The following is a 15743-nucleotide window of genomic DNA, read 5'->3' as shown; positions in this document are numbered from 1 at the left end:
TATATATATATATATATATATACACACACACATATATATGATGTTAATTCCAAATATATCATATAATTTTACTTTTATAATTCAAAGTAGAATCCATAGGTTCTCGTACCGACAAGCATACCTAAACATTTTATGTTGGGAAAAATTATATATTTTTATTACTCTTTCAGAGTGAAAAACACATATATTATTTACACACATAATGCATTATCATAAGTTTGCATCTTCTTTTGATATTTTTGATTATGGCTTACAAACAATAAAAACTCAAATTCTGTCTCAGAAAAATATAAACATGTAAAAATGTTAAACAATAAAAACTCGTGGCATCACACTTAATAACGTAATCAATTAAAAACAACTGCAATGGTTTCCTGAGCCTCTAGTCTCATAGTCTGGGTCAATAGTGCTGCTGTTGAATTCATCTTGATTGAAAAACAATTTGTAATATTAACATGTCATTTGTTTTCTCAGTACTACAAGAATTAAGGAAAAAAAAAATTTAAATAGTTGCATTCAGTGCAGTAAAGATTCTTTTGGTAAAAGTAGCACATACAAACCAAACACATCCCATTGGGATGAAGTAATACAAGCCAATGAAATTGAAATTGCTGAAATTATTTACAAACACAACTATTCATTTGGATGTCTTTGCTTACTCCTATGACACATAGTCCAAAGTGGGTTTGTGTGTTTGTGGTTGTTCTAAATGTGTACTGTAACACATAGTTCCAGACTTTGTCCGCTTTCACAACGAAACGTAACATAATATTTTCCAGATTTTGTCACATAACGAGAAACAGAAATATCTGGCCTGCCAAAGATTCTTAATTGGACTTATGTCTGGACTTTAACAAGTTTATTCAAACATATTAATTCACTTTGATCAAACGAGGCCAGCTGAACCCCCACCAGAGTATCAAGTCTTTTGTAGCCTTGAACATTTTTTTTTTTTTTTTTTGCCCTGAGCTTCCTCATCTTATCTGGCCAGCTTTCTTTTCCCTGTCAATGAAAATCATCCCCCGCAGCGCAGTGCTGCCTTCACTAAGTTTTGCTGAGGGGGTGGCATATTTATGTTGATTGAAGAGTTAGTTTTCCACCACACATTACTCTTTGCATGTATGGGGAAAAAACAGCTCTTTTATCTCATGTGAACAGATCACCTTCTTTCACTTATCTGCTGTGCCTCCTTCACAAATTGCGATGAACTACAATTTCTGGCTTTCTTTCAACAATGGCTTTCAACTTTTTTCTATGTAACTTGGATTTACAGAGTGCATAGCAAATAGTTGACTTGTCTATCTGGGGTGTGGATCTCTATCTTTTAGTTATCACATAAAATCCTTATTTTCTTGAAGTTTGGACAGTCACTTTTTAAGGCGTTGTGGTTTGTGTAAAAATTAAACGGATGCTTCTCTGCTGTGTTTTACTAGAAATATTTAGGACACTGAGAAAAGCAGTCGTTGTTTCCTTGGAAGAGCCTCAGCTGATGGTCCACCTCAGAAAGGTGATAATTGAAACACGAGGGGCTGCCACTGGGCTGCGGCAGCACCAATATGACAGCACAGCTCTGTCACAACAAATTGGCAATGCACCCCTTGAAATCTGTGCTGCCCTGGCGTCTCATCTCTAATCTCTCCCTCTCCCTCATGTATCACACCTCCCTATAAAAGCTAATAATGTATGTAGGATCTGTAACTGTAACCCATATGAGTGGTACCATCCATGGGCAGCATAGTCAATAACTGTCAGGGAGAGTGTTTCATCGCCCACACTTTCTTATATCACATCTGTGCTGCTCACTCATCACAGAACCTCATTTTCAGGGACGGCCAGATGCGCATGTGACAACAGTGTCACCTATGGGTGAACAGGAAATCTACACCTCAATCATCTTGAGTGCAGTCCTGCTCCTGGATGCCGTGCAGGTAAGAGCAGGTTTTTTTTTGTTGTTGTTTTTTTTTCTTTCACACCAAGCTCATACATTGTGAGACACCCGGAACCCATGTTTTCCCCATGTAATCAGCGATGCAGCCAGACCGATGCCGAGTGAAAAGACATGGCAGAGTAAAAGAGAACAAGAAAGAAAATAGGATTGTGAATAATTCATTTCTTCTGTTGCACTTCTCATTACTGTAATTACACACCCATTGTTCTTTGACAAGGGGGAAACGTAAAATCACAATTTAGGCAGTAAAATTGTCATTTGTAGCCGTAATTGACACTAATAAAATGAATTTTTCCCTTCCTTCCCCATAGATCATATGCTAATCAAAATGTGAAGTATTAAAGTTGACACTAACGAGTGTGATAAGCGGTTAATGAAAGAGAGGAGGCAACTGGGACAGTAATAGACATACTCTTGCTAATAAGTTACTGTTCATTGGAGCAGACAACTGTACCCTCCTCCTGTCATGTCTGCTTGCTCTGACTGACAGTGTTGACAGCCGCTCTTGTCATGGAGAAACTTCTGACCGCATCCTTAAAAAAAAAAAGCATTAGTGTGTCACAGTTCTGCTAAGCAAGTCATGAACCTTTATATAAATGGATCAGACGGGAACTATTATTGGAGAGTGACTTAACCCTCCCAGAAATAGATGGCACTGCCTGTAAAGACTGCTTTTGGATGACATTTCCTTGTGTCTGGGAGGATGCCTTCGCAGCTTTCTCGCAGTGTTGGCTGGCTGGCTGACTGACTCACCCGGAGTGAAGCCTATATGACAGACTTTGATCTCTCCTGCTGTGTCTCTCTTTTTCTTTATCTTTTTTTTTTATGCTGCTGTTTTCCAGACGGACTTTTACAGATGTCGACCCACAACAACCGCCGGAAAGAAACAAAAAGAAAAGCAGAACGATGAACCCCAAAAGTGAAACTCTTAAGAAGCAGGCTGTCCTGGTCAAGCAGCAAATAAAGTAGTCCGATGAAGAGAGAAGTTTTAAAAAATTAGACAGACTGAATGCGATGAGAAGTGGGTGACCTCCATTTGCTGATTATTGCCGCATTAATCTTCATGCACTAAAACCTAGTTAAGCTTTCAAAGACTGCATTCTGAACCACTTGGGTCCCCTTTATTCTCTGTAGGTGTTTCATTCTTCAAAAACCCCTCCTGAAGAGGACGCACAGCTACTGGAAAACAAACAAACAAAAAAAAAAGTGTCACAAATAAGGAGCAGCCAAGAGGACTGATGCCACCTATCTAAAAACCCACATAGGGGGGAGGAGGGCGGGATTTCTTTTAAGTTGTAAGGGATCAGTAGTTCCGAGTGTTACAATTAGGACTGCGGTGATCTGGTGCTCATGGGGAGAGGAGTGAAAGTTTTACAGATAATCATGCTATCCCTCATTACCTCTAAGGATGGTCTGCGGGAAAGAGTCCGAGGTACACACGCTGGAGAGGAAGGACTTCCAAGACGAGTGCAGCTTGAACTTGCAGAGCACAGACACCCAAACATGGATCATAGAGCCTATGGAATGAGGGAAAGCTATTGATCTAAGCCAGTCGGGATAATGAAATATGCAGTTTAATAGTGCAGAGCTTGTTTTATTCTATTTTATTGAATTGTGAAATATTAATGCTTGACTAGATAAATCAATATTAACGCATGATAAATAAATATGATTTATTTGTTCTGCATCAAATATTTTTATTGTATCCTCGACTTTGCACAAAAAGCTACGCGAAAAACCTGTTATCCTTTCTTTCACTGGCTTTTTACTATTGTCTAGTACAACCCTGTTCAAAGTGATCTCAATTATCAGCACGATCCCAGCACTGCTGCTGGTCCCAACAGGCTCTGTAATGTTACACACTGACAGATTACATCTAGGTGTCAGACGAGAGATGTTACAATTTCCCCCAACTCTAATTGGTGGGAAACAAAAATAGAAGGCTTGAACTCTATCTATCTATCTATCTAATCATTGCCAGTAGTAACGGTAGATATGAAGAAACGGGATCTTCAGTAAAGTTATTTTTCTCTCCAAACTTGTTTCTGCAGAGACGATGTTTAATAGAAAAAGTTTATTTGAAATAAGAGATTTAAACCTGATGGAATCGACGCGGGAAAAACAACAAAGCAAACAGAAATTCACAGGTGTATCTTGGCATCATACAACTCATCCTTCACTCATATTTGTGCAAGAAAAGTGGGAAAAGGTGGAGCCCAGCACATCCATCACACCATAAACATCACTCACAGGCCTCCTCCAGGCCCCCATAGGCTCAAGATGGAGCCACAGAGAACAAGCAGCTATTCATATACTCAGATTTTAGAGTGAATAGTTAGCCATGCATGCACGTTTTTGAGTGTGGGAGGAAACCAGAGTACACACATACACACACACACATTGCAGGGATGAGAACAAACTCTGCACAAAAAAAAAGTCAACTGGGATTTTATTTGATTAATTTATGCCCTGAACTTTTTTTGCTGTGAGAGAGCAGTGCCAACCATCAATTCATTGTGCATCTTATACTGTCTCAGCATTCAACATGCATATACAATGGCAGTCAGAATTGTACATTCGTCATTCACACTTGTGAATGAAGACACTTTTCATCAAACAGTAACACTGGAGGCTTAATGCTCCCGTTAATTAGCTTATGTTATCATTTGATCTGTGTATTTTATTTTTCTTTTTCTTTGTGAAGTTCATTTAATTGCTATTTGAACTCTGGACCAAGAACTTGAGATTAATATGTTTACCAAGAAATAAACACATACAGCATAAAGTTAGTTTAAAAGAAAGCTCTTTATCTCATTACTGCCATCCAACTCCTAGCTCAACTCATGAACTGATGTCAGTTATTAAGTTGTTACTTAATTTGTTTAAAGTTCAGAAATACACATCAGGTTTATGTCATGTGTCTGTTTGTAATCATTCTCAAAAATATTTCTTCCTCTAAAGCGAGACCGTTTGGGTCATTACGTTGAAAACTGGACACAGTTGGGTTTTCCAACAAGAGTCTCATCTCAAACCTGGTCTTTACACACATAAAGCGAGCTAACATTAAGCTTGTGGAATCCCCTGATATTAACCATGCAAATAAATGATGGACTGGATTAAAAGTCTGATTCACTTCAGAAAACAAACAAACAAAATGAAATTCAAGTTTGGAAGGTCTTTGTGCAATTATGACCACATTCAGATGAGAGAAAAGACAAAATAACTTAAAAGCAGCTTAGTATAATTTACTTTTATTTATCCGCCCTGGATAGAGAATGAACTACACAAATCATTAAAAGCCTAAAGTCATTATCACATGTCCAAACATCTGACTAGAACTGTATATTACGGCTCACAAACAAATTGAAAAATTACAAATTGAAATGTGTGATGTGTAAATGTGTTGAGAGTATGGAAACTGATTCCCAGAAATAAAACTCCAAGAATATCATTAACAAGTGATGGTAACTTGTTGCACACCGTCATCTGTCAGTCATTTGTATTTCAATTCAATTCAGTTTACTTGTATAGTGCAAATTCACAACAAATGTCTCAACACAAGTAGACAGTCACTTGTGTTGCGTCAACTTTACAGCAATCCCTTGCAATCACTTGTAGATTATTGCATTAGGGCCAAAGCTGTTCAAAGATCTCATCAAAATTGAATGTAACTAGAATTAGTTTGGGTCCATCTGTATCTCTGAGTCAAGTTTAAAACAACTTATTTAAGTGATGATCACAGCCCACACCTGCCCTTCTTTTGAACTTAATTTCAACTTCTCTATTCCAGTGGAAACTCTGAGCTGTGCAAATGTGGAAATTCAATAAAGCTAGTGTTTTGCTGTCTCTTCTTTTAATATTTTTTTTCTGTGGTGCAGTACTAGCCTGTTTCAAAAGAAAACAAATTAGCTGAAAACTAAGTCTCTTAGGTCCTCCTGTTTAACCTGCCAGCTCAACGTTCATCACGCTGTAAGAAAACCAAATATCGTGCTACATATTAACACAGGAGAATTTCTTTTTCCGGTAATGTTTAACTCCGCTCAGCAACCATGAAAGCATTCTTTTTAAACATCTTAATATTTACTCTTAGGAGCGTCGCAGTGCATTTGGACCATGGATGTGTGTGTATGTGTTCGTTGTTTACATGTCTCCTTGTTAGTGTGAATTTATTTGCTTGAGTAAGCATGCTCTATGTGTTAAACGTGAGAAGAACCGTGCCAATGAGGAATGTAAAAGTTATTTCAGGTGTGTGCGTGTGTGTGTGTGTCTGTGTGTAGGGGTGCGTGCGTGCGTGGGTGTGTATTATGCAAATACCTACCTTGTGTACACCTGTAGGGAGCCAATCAAGTGGGATAAGGAAGTTAAGTGGATAAAAAATCCCATTGTGGTGGGGTAGCACCTGTAGAGCCTGTATACATCTGTTGATTCATAGCATTGAATTGCAGGACGACTAACTTCACCTGGCTCTAAGCATAAGCAAACCACAGTACCAGAATCATCTGAAGCTGGATTGATCTGTCCAACTGGATCAGCGGAGGATCTAACTGGGGCTTCTATCAGTTTGGTCCAGTGGGGCCCCATTGTTCTGTTCTGGTAAGTGGCAAATTTTGCTTGAATCAAAATAACTGCAAGTTCCTTCTATTTCCTTCTCAGCCAACTCTTGTTTACGGTAAAACCTGTGGTGATGGCATGTGTAATTTCACCATACTTACAAGAAATGCCGGCTGAATACAGTGAGGATTCTTCAACACATGATCGACTGTACAAATCGCTTATATGAAGGCAATTAAAACATTAAACCTGCAAACTTTGTAAGCTTCTCTGCCTCCATGGGATTAATGTGAAAATGAAAGCAAACTATCTTTGGGTTTTCTTTTGCAGAGGATAAATGGCTTCTCACTAATGATTCTGGAAAATGAGTGATCTTCTGTTATGACTCGACTTACGGTATACAATAAAAGTAGCTTTCTGATTGGCGCATTGACGTAGACCACACTGCTGCCTTGATAAGATATGTGCACGGCGGTGACTGACACTAAGGGTTAACGTGTCTGAAGACTTGGCACACTGACAGCTGAGGAGTTGATCCTGCTTGGTCTGATGGCATGCGGGACCGGTCTTAAGGAAAAACATGTTTTAAAGATCGACACAGTAGGCTTTTTTAACACAAGTGATTTACCAGATTTTTTAGATGAAATGTTATTCAGTTATGTATGTCAGTAGGGTGTTTGCGTGCTCATGCTCTACTGTTGTGATCATGGTGTATAATGAGACTTGGTGTCATTTTATTTAATGCCTACAATAAAAGTGCAACCCAGATTATTCAGGGAAAAGGTGAAGCCTTAGATTTATGGTGGAGTTGCTTAAAATAGGTCAGTAATTACCGTGACATTAGATAGTAGGTGACCATTTGATCATTTAAAGTCTTTACACATCAAGTTAATTACATGTCTATAACTACCGGAAAAAAATATCTTGTGGAAACAGAACTACAAAACACAGACACCAGATTGTGAAGCACCCGTTTACTTTATCAGTGCCAATATTAATGAGAAATGAGTAACTGCCTGCCTCATTCCTCAAGAATGCAGCACCTGTTAGACTTGTAACAGCAACTCACTGTTAAAATCCAATATTAACAGTGAACTATGAAAACTACAAGTCAGCTATTGTGTACATGAAGAACTTCTGCCACCAAAACAGTGTAGCTGGTGAAATTCTGATACATGTATATTTGCATCACATGCAAATACACGCAGAGTTAGGTCTGAAACATTCCTTTATTTACATTTTATATTTGCAATATGGAGTGTTAAAATGATAAAAAAAAAATAAATCTTGAAAAATATTTGTTACTGTTAGGAATTATTTCTCGCTCAGTTGATAAAATCAACCCACATGGAAAAAAGATGCATTCATTATGGAAATGTTAACTAGTTTTTTGACTGAGAGTGAGAAGAGCAAAAATTGATGCACTTCAAACACAGACAAATTAAACAGTTTTTGCACAGTACATAAACAAATGAACTTCCTTCAAGAAGTAAAACCCAACTGACAAATTTGCTTATTCAGCGCGTTAATGGCGCAGACACAGAAGGCTTTGTGCTTCTGTTTTAGTTCTCTAGAAAACACTCTTTTATATGTGATGTGTCAACTTGATTATACAGTTTTCACCTAAAGTTTTATGGCAGGATGATTAAGTAGCCCCAGTTGTCGCTGTCATAAATGGAATGATGAGCTAGTTTTAAAATATACTGTAAAGTAAATTTCGTATGGTGCCGTTTTTTATCCACGTCCACAACATTGGGTGGGAAGAGGCTGCACTCAGGAATGGTGGTACCCCAATTTGACTACAGACTGTCTCTACCTTTCCGTCTCTCCACACTTGCATACAATCCCACGCAGACATTCACACACGACATTGATGGATAAAAGCAGATGCATTCACACAATTCCATGCGCTCAAAATAAACATGCAGCATCTGATAAACTGGGTATTAGATTTGCTGCTAGATTTGCTGTGGGCTCAGTCTGGTTTACTCTGTTTTCTTCCCTTTGCTAGAGAAAATCCACCAGTGACCCTGCATCGCAACCAGCCCAATAATACCGCTTTTCCTTACTGCCCGGCAGAACCCATAAAAACATAACAATTGTCTGGGTACAAGCAAAGATTGTATTTATTTTTTTTGCTTATAAAAGAGTAACAAATCTCCTCTCGTACTTTAGCTCCTGAGCCATGGTCAGAGTTTAAAATCTGCAATATGAGCATAACTCCATCCATCTCCCTGGAAAGCCCTCTGACCGTCACCTGGGGACCCGCTAACTCTTATCACGACGGTAAGGACTGTAACCCGCACTGTCAGAGTCAGGATGAAATTGACAGTATTCTTTCCAGGCATCACGTAGGCAGTCTTTGCCTGACATCAATTACTTGATGAAATTGTCCAGATAAAATCCTAAAATGTCTGAAGAAAATCTGGTAAAACATTCTGTTTGAAATTTTAATTGCTTTCCCTTCAGCAATCCATCTCTGTGACGCCAGAATACGGAGTGAAACTCATTCAGAAATGATGAGTTACACACCTGGTGGGCCTGAAGCTCACAGAAAAGGGGATCTGAATCCAGATCCTGAGAAATGAATCAAGTGAATTCGAGTGAATCGTGTTTCAGATTCATTATTGGCAAAACATTTGAATATGTTTTCCTAATTTTTAACGGTTGTCTACAACAGCAAACACATTTTTTTTGTTTGTTTTCTAACTATTGACATTTGTATGCAGGTCCACTGGTGATGTCCAGTTACACAAGTCGCCTGTGGTCCCACGACTCCCAGCCTCAGTTCTGGAGCAAGTACCAGGTGTGGGAGTGGCTGCAGCAGGTCATGGATATCCACCAGATTGATGCCTCCGGCATTCCCTTCCAAAACTTTGACATGGACGGCCATCAGCTTTGCAGCCTGAACTACCATGACTTCATCCGTGCTGCTGGCAGTGTGGGACACATTCTTTACAACAGCATCACAGAGCTGAAATCGGGCGGTAGGTATGAGCGGGAGAGTGGTTCAGGGGTGCCAGAAAAAAAGACGATTACTACCAGTAAAAGAAAGGCTGTGTGGTCAGTGTTGTGTGCGGGACAAAGCGTAGATGGAGTGAAGCTGAGAAGGGATCAAAAAGTCAGTCAGGGGTTGCACTGCATGGTGCTGGAGTACTTAAAGCGAGGGGAGATGATAGATTTGTTGTTTTCTCTTTCTGGAGTGGGTCGTCTAACAAATCACAGGGGGCGTGAAGGTAAACAGGAGCAGAAAATGACTCATCTATTGATTTTAATTAGAGTCTGTGAAGAAACATGATGTTTGGAGCCTCAAGGAATCACCTTCTAACCTTTTTACTTCTCTCGGGTGTAGGTTTTAGCTTGCAAGACAGCCGAGATATTTCATTTTCATGTCTAACAAATGAGAAAAACACATAATCTTTCATCTAGCATCTAAAGTTAAGAGTCCTCCAAGCGAAAACAGTGCCAGAAAACCTGGTATAACAGGTTTAACCTCCTGTTTGAAAGGCATGGTAAAGTAAAACTTCAGTGCTGTTATTGTTCTTCCTGACTGGAACTCGGAGCTAATTTACCTTACGCACAAACATCCACGTGGTTACCATTCTTGACAAAAAACAGAACGTGGAAGCCAAGAATAGGTGTCTAAAGTTCAAAGCACAAATGGGAACTTTGTGCTTTGAACTTGATAAAGTAAACGGGTGCTTCACAATCTGGTGTCTGTGTTTTGTAGTTCTGTTTCCACAAGTCTGACAAAATACTTTGTCTGACAAAGTATTTTTGTCAGACAGAAAACCACCAATCAGAGCATAAATGTTCATGCCAAGTTATTAAAATCTGTAGATACAACACAGTTCACTTACTTTGCCTTGTAAAGCATTGTCTGATAATGCCTCAAAGCAATGTACCAGTGATGTACCTGATGTAATCTCAGGCCATCTTGCGCACTGCTTGGGGCACTTTTTGATAGTTTCAGTTCATTCATTCAGCAGAGACTTGTTTAAAGCTTGCAAAGAGACCTTTTTCTTTTAAATTAGTCAAACTAATCAGAAAATCAAACAGAAAAATTCAAACAGGAATATTGTAAGATTTTTGCACACGCTAAACTTCTGGAAACCATCATGGATACAATTTGCTTCAGCTTACACCTTGCAACAGAAATGTTTCACAGTTATGTCAAAATCTGTCAAAAGTTGCTCGTTGTGCTTATGCCAGCTGATCAGCTTGATTCTTGTAGTTTTGTGTAACTATGTCTGCATCAAACTATATTGTTAAATGCCTAACCATCAAAATATTCAGTCTTTAAAATATTGCATAGCAAATAATGTTTGTGCTAAAATGATTTTTTTTTGTTCCCTCTTTATTGATGCGCAGGCCAGTACCATGTGGATATCGGGCAGCTGGAGATCAAACATGAAAGTGAGTTGAAAAACAGCATTAATGCTGTTTGGGAAGATTTGCTCAGGGCTATTTAGTTGATTCCCAATAAATGTTCCTTCCACTCACATTTACCCCATTTTACAGCTGACTTATGTCCGTTTCCAGATGTCAGCTATCCACCCGGAGGTAAACAAATATATCCTTCTGGAATTGGATTGCTTTGCTAAAACACATTTTATTCAAACAGCTGCCTGACTGATGATTTTATGATATATTTTTTTTTTGGTTTGTTTTTGTTTTTTTAATCAGAAGTCTATGATCCTTTGGTTCACTCACATGCTCCCAATGTCTCTCCCACCCCTTCAAGTCCTGGTAAGACATAAAAATAAAAAAAAGTTTATGCAGCACAGTGGCTGGAGCTGATTGATAATGCCTGCTCACCATGTTTAAATTTATTCTTTCAGACATTAAACGGTCCTTTAGTCGAAGTCATCAGGTCAAAAAACACAGTAAGTAATAGAAACACAGCTTACAAGAAGTCCCCTTAGTTCCACAATATGTCAGTTGTTTTACTGCCTCTTGCTTTTGTCCCAAAAGACCCGAGAGGAACCCACTTGTGGGAGTTCATCAGAGACATTCTTCTGAACCCAGAGAGAAACCCTGGGCTGATCAAGTGGGAAGATCGAACAGAGGGGGTATTCCGCTTCCTGAAGTCTGAGGCTGTGGCTCAGCTATGGGGAAAGAAGAAGAATAACAGTAGCATGACCTATGAGAAACTAAGTCGTGCAATGAGGTACGGCCACACAGGTTTTACAAATGTTGCTACACAAATACAAAACCTCATGTTTGCATGCCATAAAACACACTGTGGGAATGACTGCACTCCATACCATTTTTATTTTTTATTTTTTTATTTAGCAATCAATAAATTACAATTTTTGTCTTGGTTCCTCCACCAGTTTTATCACTATTCAGTATTAGTTTTGTCTCAACTTGTGTCATTTGTCATAAGCAAGAAATTCAACATTGTGTTGTTGGTTTTCTAAATCTGAAGGAAAGTGAATCGGTTCAAATTCTTATCACTGCATTCTTGGGGGTTCCTACCAAAACCATAAAACTTGAACAACAGTTTTAATGAGTTTCTATTGCTCAAAGCAATAGAATATTAACTCATATTCATTCCTACTATATGTTATTAACATACAGGCAGAAAAAAAAGAGAATTTCACCAAGGAAATATTGGCTGGTTGAGTCATAGCAGCATTATTGTACAAATCACATGTATCTACAGGAGCGTAGTGTCACTGTGAGGGCAAAGGTGGTTTTTTTATGTATTCTGTTGTTAAATGATTTGCAGTTTGTAACTGAAGACTGGTGCTCTCACTCAAAGGTAAAGAATAATGACAAAAGAAAAGTAGTCAAAAATATTTTATCCAAAATCATTACATAAAATTTAAAGTCTGTGTAACCTTAATAGAAAGTTGCCTTATCATACTCCTATTTTGCAAAGTATTTACACAATGGGAGTCACTGTGTTAAGCTTAATGGAGTTATAAGCAAGCACATTGAGATTAAATATGAATAGCTTAACATTAAAGTTTTACACTTTGAACTGCATTAAATATTAAACTAGTCGTAAAGTCTTAATATTCAGCAATAGAAAATACTGTTCTGAAAAGAGAAAAATATGCTAATGAGGTACGAGGAAGTGAAATATCAAGAATAAAGAGCAAATCTATTAAAAATATGGAAAATTGTTTCTTGCTGATTGGAAAAATCTTACATTTGAGGAGAAAACAAGTCAGACAGAAAGCAACAAAGCGAACAACTATTGTGTTCAGGTGCTGACGTGTTGCAAAAGCAAACAAAACATGGTGTCAAATAACATACCAGCTGCATTCTAACACCTTTAGATCAAATCCTGGTTGTGCAACCTGGAGGCACGCAGTTCAAACCAGGCTTTTAGATACATTGTATAAGAGGACTTCCATTCCATTTCTGTCCCTGTCTTGATATCGAGTCATTTTTTGTTTTCCTATTTCAGGTGAGATAAAATAGGTAAATGAGCAAAATGTATTTCTATTTGTTAAACAACCGAGTATTTAGAGAGATAATGTTTTGATTACTTTTTTAATTTTAGAAATTCACAGATCTTTTCCACAGTATTTGATAGAATTGTTTTAAACTCTATGAGTTGAGTCGGTTTTATGTATCCTGCCATAAACTCCTTACATTGATTTGTTGGAATTCCTTACACATCTTTATTATAAAGGTTATGGTTAATTTTTGATATGCCATTTTATTTTATTTTTTTTTACAAAATTAAGCATAACACATTCGTCATAAAAAAAGCTGCATTTTGAATGGCCTAATTATAAACAAACAGAAACAAAACTTCAGGAAAAAATAAATAAATATATTGTGAATTTTCTAAAATGAATTTTGTTCCTGTCTCCATTACAGATATTATTACAAGAGAGAAATTTTAGAGCGAGTGGATGGGCGCAGACTGGTTTACAAGTTTGGAAGGAATGCAAGAGGATGGAGGGAGACAGAGAAGTGATAATTTCATTAATTTATTTTTTTTTTCCATGCCTTATGTGCATAAGTGTAACATTTGAACGTGGTTTTTAGTTGACTTTTTTTTAAATATAGGTGTGTTTAAGTTGTTTACAAATGTTTTCTATTTTTATTTTGTATTTCTTTTTATGTTTCCCTTTGCATTGCCACTGCACTGAGATTCTTTTTGAGCTGTGCCAGTCAGATCTCAAAAAGTTGTGTTTACATAATATTTAGCAGATGAAAAGCTGAGCAAAAGCACTAAGAAAAATGAATATGAAACACAATGAAGCTTGTGTGTGTTTTTGTTTTGTTGCTGATGAAATGCATTTTTGAAAATGTAAGTTCCAAAGGAACACATGTTTGATGTAGCTGTTCAAGCATGTGTGACAAATTTGTGTTACGTGTTTTGACACTGATACTGTGAAATGTCCTTTGGGAAGCTCATTCACTTAAGCTAAAATTAAATGAAATTAAATTTAAAAAGATCCCATAGGCACAGTGCAAGAAACGTATACAAGGTGAAATATTAATATTCACTGGAATTTTGAAGCTTACTTTGTTTTATTACATGATTTGCTTTTTTTTTATTGTAAAGAAAGTGTATGTGTTTTTAGATATTTGATACAAATAAAGTTTGTAACTGTTTTATTTCAACCAACTCATTTTTAGGAGTTTTGTATACTGCCAAATGTAAAATAGAGCGGATCAGTCAACGAAACGATGATGTTTCCAAGGCATCGTGTTAATTGTAGCAATTTTTGAGAAAACTTAAACAATATTGTCAGCTGGCTGTAGTTAACAGCAACAGTTCAAACATCCTTTCTTTACTGCTAAATTTGTTACAAGCTAATCTGTGAAAAGACCTGCGTACATAGAGAGTGCGGGTTTCTTTTGTTTAATCGTGACACTGTGAAATGCCACACAGTTAATTCTTTGCCAGTGTGTGAACAAGCTGGTTCCAGTAGGCAGCTGACAAACGACTGGTCCACGATTGGCTTCCAGATAAAAGCAGTGTCAATAAAAGGCTACTTTCTTTGGCCTGCGCTCACAAGCAAATTCACGTCTAATCTTCTCCCGGACTTATCTGCCATTTGGTGACCCCTCTTTACATAGTGTGACATTCACTGACACTTCATTGTGTCATTATCTTAACTGATGGCATCAAAGTTGTTCTTGCACATTGCTGCATCTATCTCTTTAATTTTCACTCTTTTGTGCTCTATTCCATGCGCACATATTGCAATATTGCCAGTGGAAGGAACATGTGATGTCACTATTCAGAATAAAACGCAGTTTTTGCCTGACAAAACCCGATGCAATTTCTGAAAGACAACCAGGACACAGTTTTATCTGCCAGGGAAGGTACTTGTGACTTAAGAAATTAGCTGTGATTTTGTAAATTTTTTTTTACTACTCTGTAAATTAAAATCACTTGTATCCTAAAAGTGAGATGGAGCCCGTGCATACTCATGATTGAATTGGAATCAGACGCTGCTGATTGCCGCATTGTTAATATACATAAATTTTTTTTAAAAAAAATCAACAGTTCAAATTAAAATCCTCATGCATCATATCTCTATTGTTCAGATTCTACATTGTCATATGAAAGTACAGCATGTTTCAGTTTCTTACGCATTCGGTGAACTCTACATTTGCAGCATTTTTTGTACAAAAATAAAAAATCTGAAATCAGTTCTGATGAAAACAAAAGTCTTACGATGATTTCATCTTTCCTTACAGTTGGGCATTACCACACTACAGTTTAGTGCATTCAACCACACATTCAGAACAGACAGATCTGTACACTCCTTCTGCAAATAGTGCAGAACTTAGTCTTTGGCAGCATTTGACGAGGTTGAACATACAGAGAGATGGAATCTTAGACCTCAATCTTCATTGGACCTACCAGAGACCTGTGTCCATTCCTATTCAGTAAAGAAGTGGTCATAAAATGCAGCATTTCTATTTGGTAAATCATCTCTCTGGTGATTTGTTTACTTCAGAAAAACTCAATTATCACCCACCTTCAGTTCTCTGTCAGAGTCCACCAGATATTTGCAAAAATAGCCTAGACTTTCAAAATATTTGTGATCCATGCTGTCAGACTCCAATAACCTCCACGCCAGCAGCATCACACACCATACCCACACATTTCAACCCTTTGTTTTGCACCAGCTTCATCTAGAGTGTTTGCTGTTCAAACAAAAATAATCGGACCAAAGCATATGCTTCTAATTAAAGTCCCAATAGTCCCAATTAACATCCCAATTTAAGTCTTATGATGGTGGGACTGAAAAGTATTTTC

The 15743-nt window shown here is 37.6% G+C and overlaps 1 protein-coding gene across 3 annotated transcripts; it reads left to right on the top strand.

The window, feature by feature from the left end:
• Nucleotides 1-378: 378 nt before the first annotated feature.
• ehf (ets homologous factor) lies at nucleotides 379-15130 on the top strand. Of its 3 annotated transcripts, XM_081608054.1 has the most exons (11): nucleotides 379-1928; nucleotides 2791-2973; nucleotides 3083-6541; nucleotides 8675-8785; nucleotides 9229-9486; nucleotides 10871-10915; nucleotides 11021-11062; nucleotides 11186-11248; nucleotides 11341-11385; nucleotides 11474-11669; nucleotides 13340-15130. In XM_081608054.1, the coding sequence occupies exons 4-11, from the start codon at nucleotides 8710-8712 to the stop codon at nucleotides 13437-13439; spliced, it is 825 nt and encodes a 274-aa protein (XP_081464180.1). In that variant the 5' UTR covers nucleotides 379-1928; nucleotides 2791-2973; nucleotides 3083-6541; nucleotides 8675-8709; the 3' UTR covers nucleotides 13440-15130. The 3 variants fall into 3 exon arrangements, with proteins under 3 accessions (XP_081464180.1, XP_081464181.1, XP_008409729.1); XM_081608055.1 differs by lacking the exon at nucleotides 379-1928 and having other exon boundaries at nucleotides 1964-2969; XM_008411507.3 differs by lacking the exon at nucleotides 379-1928 and having other exon boundaries at nucleotides 1964-2973.
• The last annotated feature ends 613 nt before the right edge of the window (nucleotides 15131-15743 follow it).

Source organism: Poecilia reticulata, chromosome 6 (genome assembly GCF_904066995.2).
Source record: "Poecilia reticulata chromosome 6, P_reticulata-male-v2, whole genome shotgun sequence".
Classification (NCBI taxonomy): domain Eukaryota; kingdom Metazoa; phylum Chordata; class Actinopteri; order Cyprinodontiformes; family Poeciliidae; genus Poecilia; species Poecilia reticulata.
Note: the sequence above shows the minus strand (reverse complement) of the source record. Positions and strands in the feature narration are given on the sequence as shown.